The 14,991-nt window shown below is 47.6% G+C and overlaps 1 protein-coding gene across 1 annotated transcript; it reads right to left on the bottom strand.

The window, feature by feature from the left end:
* Nucleotides 1–446: 446 nt before the first annotated feature.
* On the bottom strand, nt 447–10,619 carry lmod2a (leiomodin 2 (cardiac) a). The gene is made up of 2 exons (XM_061077277.1): nt 10,344–10,619; nt 447–1,718 (listed from the first exon to the last, which is right to left on the bottom strand). The coding sequence occupies exons 1-2, from the start codon at nt 10,617–10,619 to the stop codon at nt 447–449; spliced, it is 1,548 nt and encodes a 515-aa protein (XP_060933260.1).
* Between the last annotated feature and the right edge of the window lie 4,372 nt (nt 10,620–14,991).

The following is a 14,991-nucleotide window of genomic DNA, read 5'->3' as shown; positions in this document are numbered from 1 at the left end:
ATTACATTACATTATATTACATGTAATTTAGCTGACGCTTTTGTTACTCAATAGGATATTGCAAGAATTCCCAACTTACTATTATCAAGAACTATCTGAGCCCAGTTGCCGTAATGAGACAGGTTTGTCCCTACAAACACATTTGATAATAAACAATTATCATACCCATTTCAATAAATTACCAAATGAATAAAGTTAACTACTTTCACAAATTGTGACTTATTCTCTAGGTAGAAATTTGGCCAACACTTTTATCTCATCTGCTCTCTTCCCAGAAGCTCTCTGAGTGATTTGTCTTATCAGACAGCAGTGAAGAAGTCAAGCTATTTATAACCTGAGTGTCAAGGAATTCACAAAGTGACAGAGACTGTCTGCTGACAGCCGGCACTCACACTGAAGGAGTCTAGAGGCTTTTGGAGGCTAAATTATGCCTGTGATGCTTTTACTCAAGCAAAACAAAATCCCTTCAAATGGATAATGGATAAGTAAGCAGCAGGAAGTCTTACCCTTCTTAAGGACCCGATCCTGCTTCCACGAATCGCTGCCATCAGGTTGTCACGGCTTGACCTCTGCGGCGGCATCAGTTGTGATGGTTCAACTTGTGTCTTGTGCAGTGATGGCTTCAAAGCGTTCTTCAGGTCTTTGAGAATATCAGCACTCTCCTTTTCATTGGCACCATTCTTGAGCTTCTTTGACTTGGGCTTCCTCTGATTTGACTGACCCTTTGGGCTGTTGGAACCTTCGTGCTGTTTGACCATTTCGGCAATCTTCCTTGTTGATGGGTCAAGGGATGTAGGAGGAGGTTTTCTTTTCTGAGTTTCAACAGTCTTCGAGGATTCTGACTGCATTTTTAGTGGTCTGTTATCAGTAGATGAACCAGAAACCTGTCCAAACACCTCTGGAGGACTTTGTTCCTTCTTCTGTTGAAGCCTCTTCTGTCGCTGTTGGTCCTGGTTGCGTGTCAGGATACTGGTTGCCGTCATCCTAGGGCCTGGGAGGTCAAACTGGTAGCCCAGCTTCAGCAGCGTGGTGTTCTCCCTCAGCAACTGGACCATATCCATCTCCACCTTACCCCCACAGATGTGCCTCTGGTTGTGAAAGCGAAGCTCCACTAGTGTCCCGTTGTCCTGCAGTGCTGCAAGCAGAGACAGGATGCCTTGACCCGACACAAAGTTGGACTCGATGTTTAGGTTTTTGATGGAGCAGTTCTCTCTAAGCATCTTGGAGATGGCGAAAGCAACCCGATCATCAGCGTGAGTGTTGGCGAGACTGAATACATGCACATGAGTGTTTGTGCACAGTGCTTCAGCAAAGCGAAGCAATGTCTCCTGGGAGATATCTTCGATGTTGTTGAGGTTGACTTCATACATGGTAGGATTGTCTCCCAGAATCTGCTCCAAAGCTTTGTCGAGTATGGTGGGGTTCCCACTTGGTCTGTCAGAAGGCATGTCCAGGTTTAGGTCTGTGGTTTCAGACCTTAGTTCACCCCTTGAGCCTTTTGAAAGACTGTTCTTTTGAGTAAATTTACTCTTGATTGGAGCCTCCTTTTTACACTCATCTTTCTTTTCCACCTCATCTGCCTTTGTATAATTTGTTCCAACATCACTGCAGTGGCCTTTTTTATTTGAAATCTTATTCCAGTCATCATTCTGAGTCTTGCCACAGTTGCTACTGGTCTCTGACACTCGCTTTCCCCTGCTCTCATCTGGGTAGCCCTCCTGCAAATGATAACAAGACAGGTAATTAGTTCGAACTCTGACATTCTCGAGCCTCTGGCTCTTAATTACTGTAGGAACCCTCTCCAATATTGGCAGACAGTCATTAAAGTTGGCATTTCTCAGATAGGCTATGTATATTTTTAGACAATTTTTCCAGCAACTCATTTAATTAAACTGGACGTGTGACATTATACACAAATTATTATAAATGAAATATCGGTGCGTTTATGTTGAGTGTAAAATTATCATCGACCTACTAATTCCACAAACAACTATGTCATACTGTTTGTGGAACACATATTTTGTGAACCGTTAATTGTCAACTTCATACTTGGCATGTCTATTATTAGTGGTCCTGGGAAGTGCAATGTCAATCTTTTTTGCAAATTTAACATGTTATACGTTCAATATTAATACAATTAATAAATAAACAGGCCACCAGTGCTCTGTAGCAGTCAGTGTGAGTGGGGCAGTGGGACCTCAATCTGTAGACTAGGTGTGAACATATCTCTCTCTACATCCTCAGATAAACTACAGCACTGGCTGACGGTCAACATGTATTTCTGTCACAGTCTGCTCATCTCCTGTCTGCTGGTATTTTTCCACTCCTCTGTCTCTGCTCCACTCTACCTGTTAGCCACGCCCCCTCATCAGGCCAACTCTCCACACCTGTGACAGCCCTGGCTGCATATAAGCCTGCTCCTGTCTCTGCTTCAGTGCCAGATTGTCTTGCGTAAATGCCTGACCTCCAGCATTTCTCTCTCCGGCCTGCTACCTGTTATCTGCCTGCTACCTGCTCCGGCCTGCTACCTGCTACCTGCCTGCTACCTGCCTGCTACCTGCTCCGGCCTGCTATCTGCTATCTGCCTGCTACCTGCCTGCTACCTGCTCCGGCCTGCTACCTGCTATCTGCCTGCTATCTGCCTGCTATCTGCCTGCTACCTGCCTGCCACCTGCTTGCTACCTGCTTGCTACCTGCTTGCTACCTGCTTGCTACCTGCTTGCTACCTGCTCCGGCCTGCTACACAGCTCACCACTGAACCTGTCTGCATCTAGGTAATCCTCCTGCTGTGGACCTTGCCTCCACTCAGCAACACCAGACTCACTCCTTGCCGGATCTCGCTGAAGATCACTGGGAACAAAGACTTTTCACCCTGCCACTGTTAAGAACTGTTTTAGACTGCAGTGAAAAATAAAGTTCATTACCAATTAAGATCTCGTCTGCCTGTGCTGCATTTGGGTCCTCACCATACCCGTGACAGTACAATCTGGCCAGACATGGACCCAGCGCACACGCCGATGGATCGCCTGGAGAAGGTAGAGGCGATGCTCCAGCACCACGAGGCGCTGCTGCTTTCGAACTCAGCAGATGTTCGACTGGCGGTGACTAAGCAGGAGCAGGCGTTTACCTTGCTAGCCTCGCAGGTCCAACAACTCGCCGCAGCTTTTGCTCAAGCTGTCCCTCTGCCTCCAGAACCAGTCCAGCCTCTACCAGTCCCGGCTGCCTCTGCTTCCGCCTCGGAGCCTCGTGTGGGGGTTCCTGAACGCTACGCCGGAGACGCGGAGGGCTGCCGCCCGTTCCTCACGAACTGTTCCATCCTGTTTGCCCTCCAGCCCCACGCCTTCGCTTCAGAAGACGCCAGGGTGGCGTTCACCGTGAATCATCTGACGGGGCGCGCTCGGCTGTGGGGAACAGCCGAGTGGGAGCGTCGCACTCCAGCGTGCTCCACTTTCCAAGCCTTCGCCGCTGAGCTCCGCAAAGTGTTCGGAGAAGCTTCCCGAGGTCCGGACGCTTCTGGAGGGCTTCTGGGTCTGAAGCAAGGGTCTCGTTCAGTGGCCGATTACTCCATCCACTTCCGCACCCAGGCTAGCTCCAGTGAGTGGAACCAGGCTGCCCAGTGCGACGCATTCCTGATGGGGCTCGCTGACTACATTAAAGACGAACTGATTTCATACGACCTTCCCACCACTGTCGACGGCATCATTGAGCTGGCGTCCCGCATCGACCGTCGCATTCAAGCGAGACAGCGGGAGAAACATCAGGGGCTCGCAGGACGACGCCAGCCCGCCCCTTCACCAGCGGCTTCCGACGTATCGATGCTTTCTGGCTGCCGGTATTCAGGGGAGCCTGAACCCATGCAGGTGGGTCGGGCCAGTCTAACTCCAGAAGAGAGGAGGAGACGCCGCGAGGGGAGCCTCTGCCTGTATTGTGGCCAAGCGGGACACTTTATTTCCAGGTGCCCGCTAAAAGGTCGGGCTCATCAGGAAGGAAGGAGTTCCTGGTGAGTCATACATCTAGCTCCTCCTCCAGCCCACGATCCCTGTGCCAGGTCCGCCTGCTACTGCCTGAGGGATCCCAGACCCTCGCCACCCTCATTGACTCTGGCTCTGATGCCAACATTATGGACTCTAACCTAGCTCTGCAGCTGGGTGTTGGTCAGATTCCCCTGCCAGCTCCAGTTTCCACCAACGCTCTGGATGGCCGACTTCTGGGAACTGTGACCCACCTGACAGTGCCTATACGGATGTTAATTTCCGGGAACCACCATGAAACACTCCAGTTTCACATCCTGCACTCTCCTCGTCATCCTCTCCTTCTGGGGTTCCCATGGCTCCGACGTCACAATCCACACCTTGATTGGACCACAGGGGCGATCCTGGGGTGGAGTTCATCGTGTCACCAGGTCTGCCTCAAGCAAGCCGCCACACCACGACCTTCTGCCACGACCAGTTCTTCTACCGATGTGCTGGGGGTCCCGGCTGAGTATCTGGACTTCAGGGAGGTCTTCAGTAAGGCCAAGGCAACCTCCCTGCCCCCACATCGGCCCTATGACTGTGCCATCAACCTCCAGCCCGGTGCCACGCCGCCCAGAGGACGCCTGTATTCCCTGTCCGTTCCTGAGAGGGGGGCGATGGAGACATATATCAATGACGGTCTAGCGGCAGGCATCATCCGTCCTTCCTCGTCTCCGGCTGGAGCAGGTTTCTTCTTCGTGGATAAGAAAGACAAGACACTCCGCCCCTGCATTGATTATCGTGGATTGAATGACATTACCATCAAGAACCGGTACCCCCTGCCTCTCATCTCCTCAGCTTACGAGCTCCTAGAGGGGGCCACCATATTCACCAAGCTTGACCTGCGCAACGCCTACCACCTGGTCCGGATCCGCGAGGGGGACGAGTGGAAGACGGCGTTCAATACCCCCACTGGTCACTACGAGTACCTGGTGATGCCCTTCGGCCTCACCAACGCTCCTGCTGTCTTCCAGGCTCTGGTCAACGACGTGCTCAGGGACATGCTCAACAAGGTCGTCTTCGTGTACCTTGATGACATTCTGATCTTCTCCCGCTCCAGAGAGGAACATGTACATCACGTCCAGAAGGTCCTCCAACGTCTGCTGGAAAACTCCCTGTTCATCAAGGCCGAGAAGTGTGAGTTTCACGTCTCGTCTGTCTCCTTCCTGGGGTACGTTGTAGGGAGAGGGACCGTGGAGATGGACTCAGCCAAGGTTTCTGCCGCCCCTGATTCCCGCAAGCAGCTGCAACGTTTCCTGGGCTTCGCCAACTTCTACCGGAAGTTCATCAGGGGCTACAGTTCGGTGGCGGCCCCCCTCACAGCTCTTACCTCCTCCAAGGTTCCGTTTCTCTGGTCCACGGCCGCCAATGACTCTTTTCTGGCCCTGAAGACACGATTCTCCTCGGCCCCCATCCTCCAAATACCGGACCCTGAACGGCAGTTTGTGGTCGAGGTGGACGCTTCCGACTCGGGAGTGGGGGCTGTCTTGTCCCAGAGAGCAGCCTCCGACCAGAGGTTGCACCCCTGCGCATTCTATTCCCGACGTTTGACCCCGGCAGAGAGGAATTATGACATTGGAAACCGAGAGCTCCTCGCCGTCAAGTTGGCTTTAGAAGAGTGGCGACACTGGCTCGAGGGGACTAAACTGCCGTTTCTGGTATGGACTGACCATAAAAACCTTGAGTACCTCCAGTCCGCCAAAAGACTGAACTCCCGCCAGGCTCGATGGGCACTCTTCCTGACCCGCTTCAACTTTTCCCTCTCCTATCGACCGGGGTCCCGCAACGTCAAGCCCGATGCCCTGTCCCGTCAGTTCTCGGAAAAGGAGGGGGACAGGACCGACCCAGACACTATCCTGCCTTCTTCCCGTCTGGTGGCCACACTCACCTGGGAGATAGAGGAGAAGGTCAGGGTCGCCGCCCAAGACCAGCCCGGACCAAGTGCTTGCCCTCCCAACTGCCTGTTCGTCCCGCCTGACCTCCGGTCCGAGGTTCTACAATGGGCCCACAGCTCTCAACTTACCTGTCATCCAGGGATCCAACGGACCAAGGACGTGGTGCGGCGCCGGTTCTGGTGGACGTCACTGGATGAGGACATTCGGGGGTTCGTCAATGCCTGTCCCACCTGCAACCAGCACAAGCCGGCTCATCATGCCCCTGCCGGTCTTCTACATCCTCTGCCTGTGCCTCATCGTCCCTGGTCGCACATTTCTTTGGACTTTGTCACCGGTCTACCACCATCCAGCGGCAACACTACTATCCTGACGGTGGTAGATAGGTTCAGCAAGATGGCACATTTCGTGCCCCTGCCCAAACTCCCATCTGCCAAAGAGACGGCTAAACTACTCCTCCTCCACGTCGTCCGTCTCCATGGCATCCCAGTGGATGTGGTCTCTGATCGGGGTCCCCAGTTCGCCTCAGTATTCTGGAGGGAGTTCTGCTCGCTCCTGGGAGCCACCGTCAGCCTGTCCTCGGGGTACCACCCCCAGTCCAACGGCCAGACCGAACGCAAGAATCAGGAGATGGAAACGGCACTACGCTGCATGACGTCTCAAGACCCTACTTCTTGGTCCGAACAGCTTCTATGGGTAGAATACGCCCACAACACCTTGACCAGCTCCGCCACCGGTCTCTCCCCCTTTGAGTGCACCTATGGGTTCCAACCGCCGCTTTTTCCGGCACTTGAGAAAGAAACATCCTGCCCCTCTGTCCAGGACTTCATCCACCGTTGTCGCAGGACTTGGACCCGAGCCAGGGCGGCTCTACTCCGGGCCGCTGACCGCTACACCGCGGCCGCCAATCGCCACCGCTCCAAGGCCCCAGACTACCAGCCGGGTCAGAAAGTTTGGCTTTCCACCCGTGATCTTCCCCTCCGGGTGGAATCCAAGAAACTGGCTCCTCGCTTCATCGGCCCGTTCGAGATCCAGGAGATCGTCAACCCAGTGGCAGTGAGGCTCAAACTCCCTAGATCCATGCGGGTTCATCCCACGTTTCATGTCTCCAAGGTTAAACCGGTCCAAGAGAGCGCCCTGGTTCCTGCCACACCACCTCCACCGCCTCCTCGCCTCATCGATGGAGGTCCCGCCTACACTGTCCGTCGTATCCTGCAGTCTCGCCGGCGTGGGAGGGGATTCCAGTACTTGGTGGACTGGGAGGGTTACGGCCCTGAAGAAAGGTTCTGGGTTCCTGGGAGGAACATCTTGGACCGCACCATCATCAGGGATTTCCATCGACGCAACCCCACCCAGACGTCCAGAACCAGGCCACCTCCCAGACCACATCCTCCGTCGGAGTACCCAAACGACAGCGACGACAGTCGCCCCGGGACCAGGGTCTTGGAGATGGACACTGGGCTCTCGGACGAGTATTAGCCCTCCTCCAGGCCCCCGCCTCCCACCCGGTTTGGTCCATTCGTCTTGGGACGTCGAGAGCCGTCCCTTGAGGGGGGGGTTCTGTCACAGTCTGCTCATCTCCTGTCTGCTGGTATTTTTCCACTCCTCTGTCTCTGCTCCACTCTACCTGTTAGCCACGCCCCCTCATCAGGCCAACTCTCCACACCTGTGACAGCCCTGGCTGCATATAAGCCTGCTCCTGTCTCTGCTTCAGTGCCAGATTGTCTTGCGTAAATGCCTGACCTCCAGCATTTCTCTCTCCGGCCTGCTACCTGTTATCTGCCTGCTACCTGCTCCGGCCTGCTACCTGCTACCTGCCTGCTACCTGCCTGCTACCTGCCTGCTACCTGCCTGCTACCTGCTCCGGCCTGCTATCTGCTATCTGCCTGCTACCTGCCTGCTACCTGCTCCGGCCTGCTACCTGCTATCTGCCTGCTATCTGCCTGCTATCTGCCTGCTACCTGCCTGCCACCTGCTTGCTACCTGCTTGCTACCTGCTTGCTACCTGCTCCGGCCTGCTACACAGCTCACCACTGAACCTGTCTGCATCTAGGTAATCCTCCTGCTGTGGACCTTGCCTCCACTCAGCAACACCAGACTCACTCCTTGCCGGATCTCGCTGAAGATCACTGGGAACAAAGACTTTTCACCCTGCCACTGTTAAGAACTGTTTTAGACTGCAGTGAAAAATAAAGTTCATTACCAATTAAGATCTCGTCTGCCTGTGCTGCATTTGGGTCCTCACCATACCCGTGACAATTTCACCCTATCAGACTGTCACACAGACACACACTAACAGCAGAGGTGCTGAGCTCTGTCATGGCAACAATTTCATAGAATCACTTCCTGTTTGGCATTTTGTCTTCAAAGAAAAGCACATTTGTTTTGTTCCTTTAATTCTTTATATCAAGATTTTATTTTATAAAGTTGTGAACTTTGGTCTGAAGATCGTGTTGATTCCTTAACACACCTGATGGAGCAACATGCAATTCATCAGTTCAGTAAAGCATTGAAACTTATATATAAACCACACACATGAACTGTAATAAAGCAGTTTCTCTTTATGTAAAACATAAATTAAAACAATAAAAAGTGACTTTATTTAGTTGATTGAAGAACTGTTTGAGGAGGACTCATTAATGACAAGGAACAATTCTGAAGTAGCTCCAGAGCATCAACACTTGACGAGCAAACAGCCCATTCCAAGTAGTGGTAAAAAGTAAAAAGCTCAACCAAAACCAAACCAAACGCAAAACCACATTTGGTTTTTGCACAAGATAACACTGATATGAATCAGGAAGATGTAAGGTTTAGCATGAGATGTGTATTTGAGCCTTCCACTGAATTACAAAAAGGGAAATCCAGATTGTCAGTCTTGTAAAGGTCAAGTTCTTAGACCCCACATTTTTCAAAATAGAATTGGACAGTGTGTTATTAAACCTTTGCTGCCTGGTGAAAACCTACTCTTCCGGTCAGACCTCCAGTAGTAGTGTCATAGTCTCCAAGCCCGAGCTGAGAGAAAATTGATAAGATCACTATTCTTATGATCCTCTAGAGCCACAGAGGACATACGTACACATTCTGTTTGAAACTGTTTTTACAGGCTGAGTAGGACTAACCATCACCATATCAACTGATCTAAATATGAAAACATTGTTGCTTTACATGAGTCTAATTTTGGCAGGGTTGGGCTGTTTGGTAATGTCACCTAAATATGTTCACTCTGGGTATTTAATCTGACCGCGTCTGTCCACAGTTCAGTGCTGGTCACAGGGGGTTGATGGAACAGCTGCTGAACCAGATTACAGATTTTCAGACTATATATATTTTTTTTATTGGTTATTGATGCAACTTTAAACATTCTGTCTGCTTGTTTAGTAAGTACCACAGCTTTTTTTTATTATTATATTATTATTGTTTTAAAATACTAGAGATAGATATTAATGCAAAGAATAGAGAGCTGTCGATAGTTATTTCTTACATTTCAAATTTGCTCGTTCACACTCTTGCTCACTGGAGACATTTTCTAACAAAATAGCTAGCTTAGTGTAAACATAGCTCATTACAATATTCCCTTTCATTTGCCTCAAGTAAACCTAAATTTAAGCAGGTAACAATCGTTAACAACTACAGATAGCCACATTCTGTAACCACCTGTACTTACAATTTCACTCTGTGCATCATTTACTATGAGCTATACTCCTTGGCTGTAATCCTGCTGTCTTGATGAGAGACGTTACTTGACAGAGTGAGAAAGCCAGCGCAGCAGCAATGCAGACTCCCCAAGGTCCTAGTGCCCTGTCTTTTATTGTTAAGTATGATGAGAGGCTGTTGGATTGTAATTTGAAGTGGGAGAAAACATTCAAAGCAGAAAAGCACTCACATATGTAGCATGTTGGAGTTATAAATAACTTGTCCATGTGTAAAACAATAGTTTAATTAAAAAAAAAAAAAAAATTAAATATTTTTTTTTTTTAAATCCGAAAAATTATTTGGGGGGGCTGAAGAACATTTTAGGGGGGCTTCAGCCCCCCTAAAACAGACCTAACGACGCCGCTGGTTTCAGTTAATATCTATTACATCTGTCAACACATCTGTGACACGAACTGTGTCCATGAACAGAGATTCAGCTGAAGAATAGCTTTATTTTTTGAACATCAAACAAAGAACGTGGATACTGAGAGAAGATTATGTGAATTGTGTTGCTGATCAGCAGCTGGACTTTATCTGGCTGCTGACCTCCAAACGTTGAGTCGCATCTTAAATGTATTTCCTCTTAGCAATAACACAACCATAACAAAAACAAAGTTTTAAGACTCAGCATGCTGGTTTTCAGCAGGGATGCTGCAGTTCAAACTCCCTCTGTCAAAACATGCTGGCATGGTTCTTTGATGTGATACAGAAAACTTGAGTGGAGTATTGATTTCCCCCCTCTCACCTGTCCAGGGATGGACTCCACCTTCTCATCCTCCAGCAGCTTCTTGTTCTCGTCCTCCCAGTATTTCAACAGGGCCTCCCTGTCAAAGTTGCCCATTGGGGTTTTGGCAGTCTGGTCTTTCTGCCTCAGGCCGATTGGCACATTATCATCAGGGTCAAGGTCAGCCAGCTCCCTCTCCAGCTCCTGGAGCTCCGCAGAGGACAGCGTGGCGAGCAGCTCCTCTTCATCTACCTCCTCGTACTTCTTCAGCTCACTTCGGTACCCAAAGGTGCTCATGGTTCAGTTCTGGTTTTAGGACCTTCTCAAGCCCTAAATCTCGAACTCTGTCTCACCCTTGTACTTCCTATACTTAAGTAAATATTCCTTAAATTGTTAGCTCTCTCAGGATTTTGTTCATTGGCACATCCTCCATAAGATTACTTTAGATGAGGGATGCTCTGGGATGAGTGGTGACTCCGTGTTCATCTACTGGTCTCTTTAGACCCTGACAGGGAGAAAGGGGAGGGCTTCCATGCCTCTGATGTCTGTCTTTTTATAGTGTGTGTGTGTGTGTGTGTGTGTGTGTGTGTGTGTGTGTGTGTGTGTGTGTGTGTGTGTGTGCGTGTGTGTGTGCGTGTGCGTGTGCCTGTGCGTGTGCGTGTGCGTGTTTGTGTGTGTGTATGTTGGTGGGGGGGTTGATGAGATAGGCTTACTGCAGGAATGTGAGCCCTATGGCCTGCAGTGAGAGCTCATCAGTGACTCGTATGCCAAGGAAATGAAAGGAGCAAAACTCTGCGGGGAGACATCGGAGATGAAGCTGTGGGGCTTTATGTAACATGTCAGGGCACAAAAACACGGTTGTGGTGTTGTCAGGGAAACCCTTGTTCTCCCAGAGGAGGATGGGATTAGGTACAGTGCAGCTCAGCCCGGTGCTGACGAGGACTGTTGATAACACCAGGACACAACAACATCAAATCAGACGGGACAGACTGCAGTAATAATCCTCATCTTTCTTGTGGTGGAAGAAAAGAGACACTGACCGATTTTGATGTCCGCTATAACTAAAGAGAGTGGGAAGTGTGGCAGGTTTAACAAACTGAATTTTAACCCTGATCAGTGACTCAGTGAAAACGAGATGGGTTTTCAGCACCAAAACAGCTGATCTGAGCTACTTCAATCAACTCAGTTTATTACCTCATAGATGAAGAGTGCTCAGATACTATTAATCACTATGGAAACTGGTAAATAAAGAACTTCCATTTTAATCTGGTGGAGCAATGTGTGGCAGTCCACATTGATTTTTTATTTTATTTATAATATAATGTTTCAGTGCAAATTAATCTGACCATCAACTAAATGTCCTGAGACAGAGTCTATATGGATTTTATTACAAACATGTATTGTTATTGTACCATGTGATGTCCACACCAGCTCCAATGATTCTGTTTCACGAGACAATGCATTGGCTGACCATGCAGCTAAAAAATCTAACAAATCGGATAACTCTGTCCACGTCATCTGCATGTTGAAATCCATGTTCGAGAGTGTGAACCCTGGGTTGTCCCTCATACTGCTCATAGAAGCACTGTATGAATGTCTGTGTGAATGGAAATAAACTGTACTGTAAAGCCCTTAGAGTGATCATCAAGACTTTAAATACAAACCATTTTTTTAAATTTTATTTAAACTTAGAGAAGCACCTGGACAGAACACACTCTGATCCAAAGAGACATGATCCGATAGCAATTCCCTCCGATCACCCACCTATTGAGCAGCCAAATGCCCTCCGAAATGGGTGCAAAGGGATGGCAAGAGCATCATCAGCCCAAGACATGGACAGTGTCCCATATCATTTCTTGTGGAAATTAATAAGAGTGTCATGGGTGAATCAAATTATACCCAAAGCTTTGGTCATAGCTGAATCCTCAAATCAGCCAATTTCCGGCCCATCCGTCTCCTCAATGTAGAAGGCAAGATCTTCTTTAGTGTCATAGCCCAAAGGCTGACAAGCTATCTAGTGAAAAACAAGCTGGTGGATAAAACGGTCCAGAAAGCTGGATTTCCCGGGTTGTCTGGATATTTATAACACAGTAACAGGATCTCAACCAAGAGTCAGTAGAGAGAGAGCCACATGTCATCTTCCTAAAATTCACTAATGCATTTGGTTCAGTACCATATAGTGTCCTCCGGGCTGCTTTTGACTTCTTCAAATTACCAGAGCCCATCATAAATATGGTTAAAGCCTACTTCAAAGATCTGCAATTCTGCTTCACCACAACAGATTATACCAACATATGGCAGCGTCAAGGAATAGGCTTCATAACTAGCTGCACTATCTCCCCACTAGCGTTCACCATGGCGATGGAGGTAATTATCAGAGCTTCAAATAGGTAGTAGGTGGTGAGCGAAAAAAGTCGGGGGGCAGATTAACACCAATCAGGGATCTACATGGACTCATGTTTAAACTTTCAAAGTAATGATCTGGAAACAGTCCACAACAGATCCACTGAAATTAACTGACCTTACTGTATAATATTATATAAGGTCTATATACCACTTTACACATATAAGACATCTATTGAAAATGTCACTTGAGTAAAGCACTGTGCTGGTTACCTTCTCAATTCATTGATACATTTGAAAGTCCTCCCATTTCAAAAACTTGAAAATGGATATAATATATATTTGGACTGCAGCCCACCACAGCTGTCACACCGATCTAAGTAACGCTTAGAGAGAGAGAGTCGTAAGCAGGAGGGGAGGATGAGAGAGAGAGAGAGAGAGAGAGAGAGAGAGAGAGAGAGAGAGAGAGAGAGAGAGAGAGAGAGAGAGAGAGAGAGAGAGAGAGAGAGAGAGAGAGAGAGAGAGAGAGAGAGAGAGAGAGAGAGAGAGAGAGAGAGAGAATGATACTGTCTGTCTGTCTACACGATTAATTGATCTGGTAATATACTGTAGACTGATCATGTAGATCTATAGATAATTCTAATGAGGTAAATAATGCTGAGCAGAACTTTCCTGTGAAATGTACAGGAAATTCAAATTAGTAGAACATTCAATTACTCAAATAAGTACCTCAAATTTGCACTTAATATCAGTTCCGGTGTGAAAGTATTTTCCACCATTGACAAATAGTCAGTTTGATTTGGAATAAACTCTGAGACTTAGACTAAGGCCAAATCCACACTATTACGTTTTCATTTGCCAACACATCAACTCTGCTACAGACTCACTGCCTATCCACACAACAAGATTTAGAACTGCTAAAGCCATGTTTGGAAACTGTGCAGGCCCTGTTTTAGTTTGAAAATCATGCTGCTGATCTTTGCTGATCAATGATGATTTGTCAGGCTCATATCAAATGATCCTCCTCGAAGATTAAAACAACCGGCATTAGACTCACTTACCAGTGTATAGAACCACAGTCTATGTAGAGAATGCAACATGGAAAATCAATTACGAGTGCTGCTGACCCTGTTGTCTTTGCCAACAGCTGTTGTGCAGTTAAATTAAGTATTTTACAATGATACAACTGTTCACATGTGTAGGAGACGAGCTACTATTCAAGCATCTGTGACGATTTTGCAACTTACAACCAAATGCTGCCTGTGTATGCCGTCATGTGCAGACCCAGTGTACTAGTGGTTACATGATGTGCCTTTTCAGGAGTGTTAGTATGAACAGGGATTAAAACTGATACAGAGCCAAAACACTGGTGTGGACAGAGATTTTTTTTTCCCATGAAAACAAAGTAGCATGGATTTAGCCTACAGGTGTCCTTCTTCCTGAGCTCTTCTGTCTTTATTTTATCGGTTTTTATCATATCATGTTTATCCTTTAATTCTATTTTCAGGACACTTTGACCCATGCCCTCGTTACTGTTGATCAGAAACAAACTTGGTAACACAGACACCTCAATGACCACACACTCTGAAGAATTTTACATCATTGTGTGAATTGGAATCTAAAAGATACACAGTGTTTATATCTTAACTTAGTGTCCCCCCCCTAAACCCACGCACATACTCACACACACACACACACACACACAGACCACCATGCTATTTATAGGTGTCATCTGTTCCAGTGTATTTAACATGCAGACCATTCCACTGCACCTAATGGAGAGTTGTGTCACTCTGCTCAAATTATCCACAGCTAATGACAAACAACAATGAGCCAAGCAGTTGTATGAATATTTAATGTGTAATTATAATTCATCTGATAACAACAATGTTTTCAGTACAGAAATTAGTCCACATGCTGTTAGACAACAAGTCAATGAGAAGCAGTTGAAATAATAAAGTCCTGAGGAATGAAATGACTGACGGCTTGACTGACAGAATGTGTAACAATTAAAATGTCAGAGCTGCACTCCATAGAAAGTACTTTATATATTAAAAAATACACTAAGCCTTAAGCTGTTGGACAAAATTTTCACTGAATTAAAAGCTTCAGATTTCCATGATCAACAATCAGTGCTGATGAGCATTGAACGGAAAGGTCATAGACAGAGAGACTGACATAAACTTACATATGAAACCTTCATTCACATGGCTAATGAAGTGAAACACAACTTTTAAAGGCTGTTGTTATTCAATGTTTTTCTTGTCAACGAATCCCATGAAAACCATCAAAGGTTTTATTTGCTTCTCAAAACTTCCTGACCTCC

Source organism: Limanda limanda, chromosome 8 (assembly GCF_963576545.1).
Source record: "Limanda limanda chromosome 8, fLimLim1.1, whole genome shotgun sequence".
NCBI classification, from domain to species: domain Eukaryota; kingdom Metazoa; phylum Chordata; class Actinopteri; order Pleuronectiformes; family Pleuronectidae; genus Limanda; species Limanda limanda.
Note: the sequence above shows the minus strand (reverse complement) of the source record. Positions and strands in the feature narration are given on the sequence as shown.

Excerpts from the sequence above, each read along its gene's own strand:
- lmod2a (XM_061077277.1), bottom strand. The coding sequence starts at position 10,619 with ATGAGCACCTTTGGGTACCGAAGTGAGCTGAAGAAGTACGAGGAGGTA. Across the intron at positions 1,719-10,343 it reads TGGAGTCCATCCCTGGACAG|GAGGGCTACCCAGATGAGAG; the intron begins GTGAGAGGGGGG and ends TATCATTTGCAG.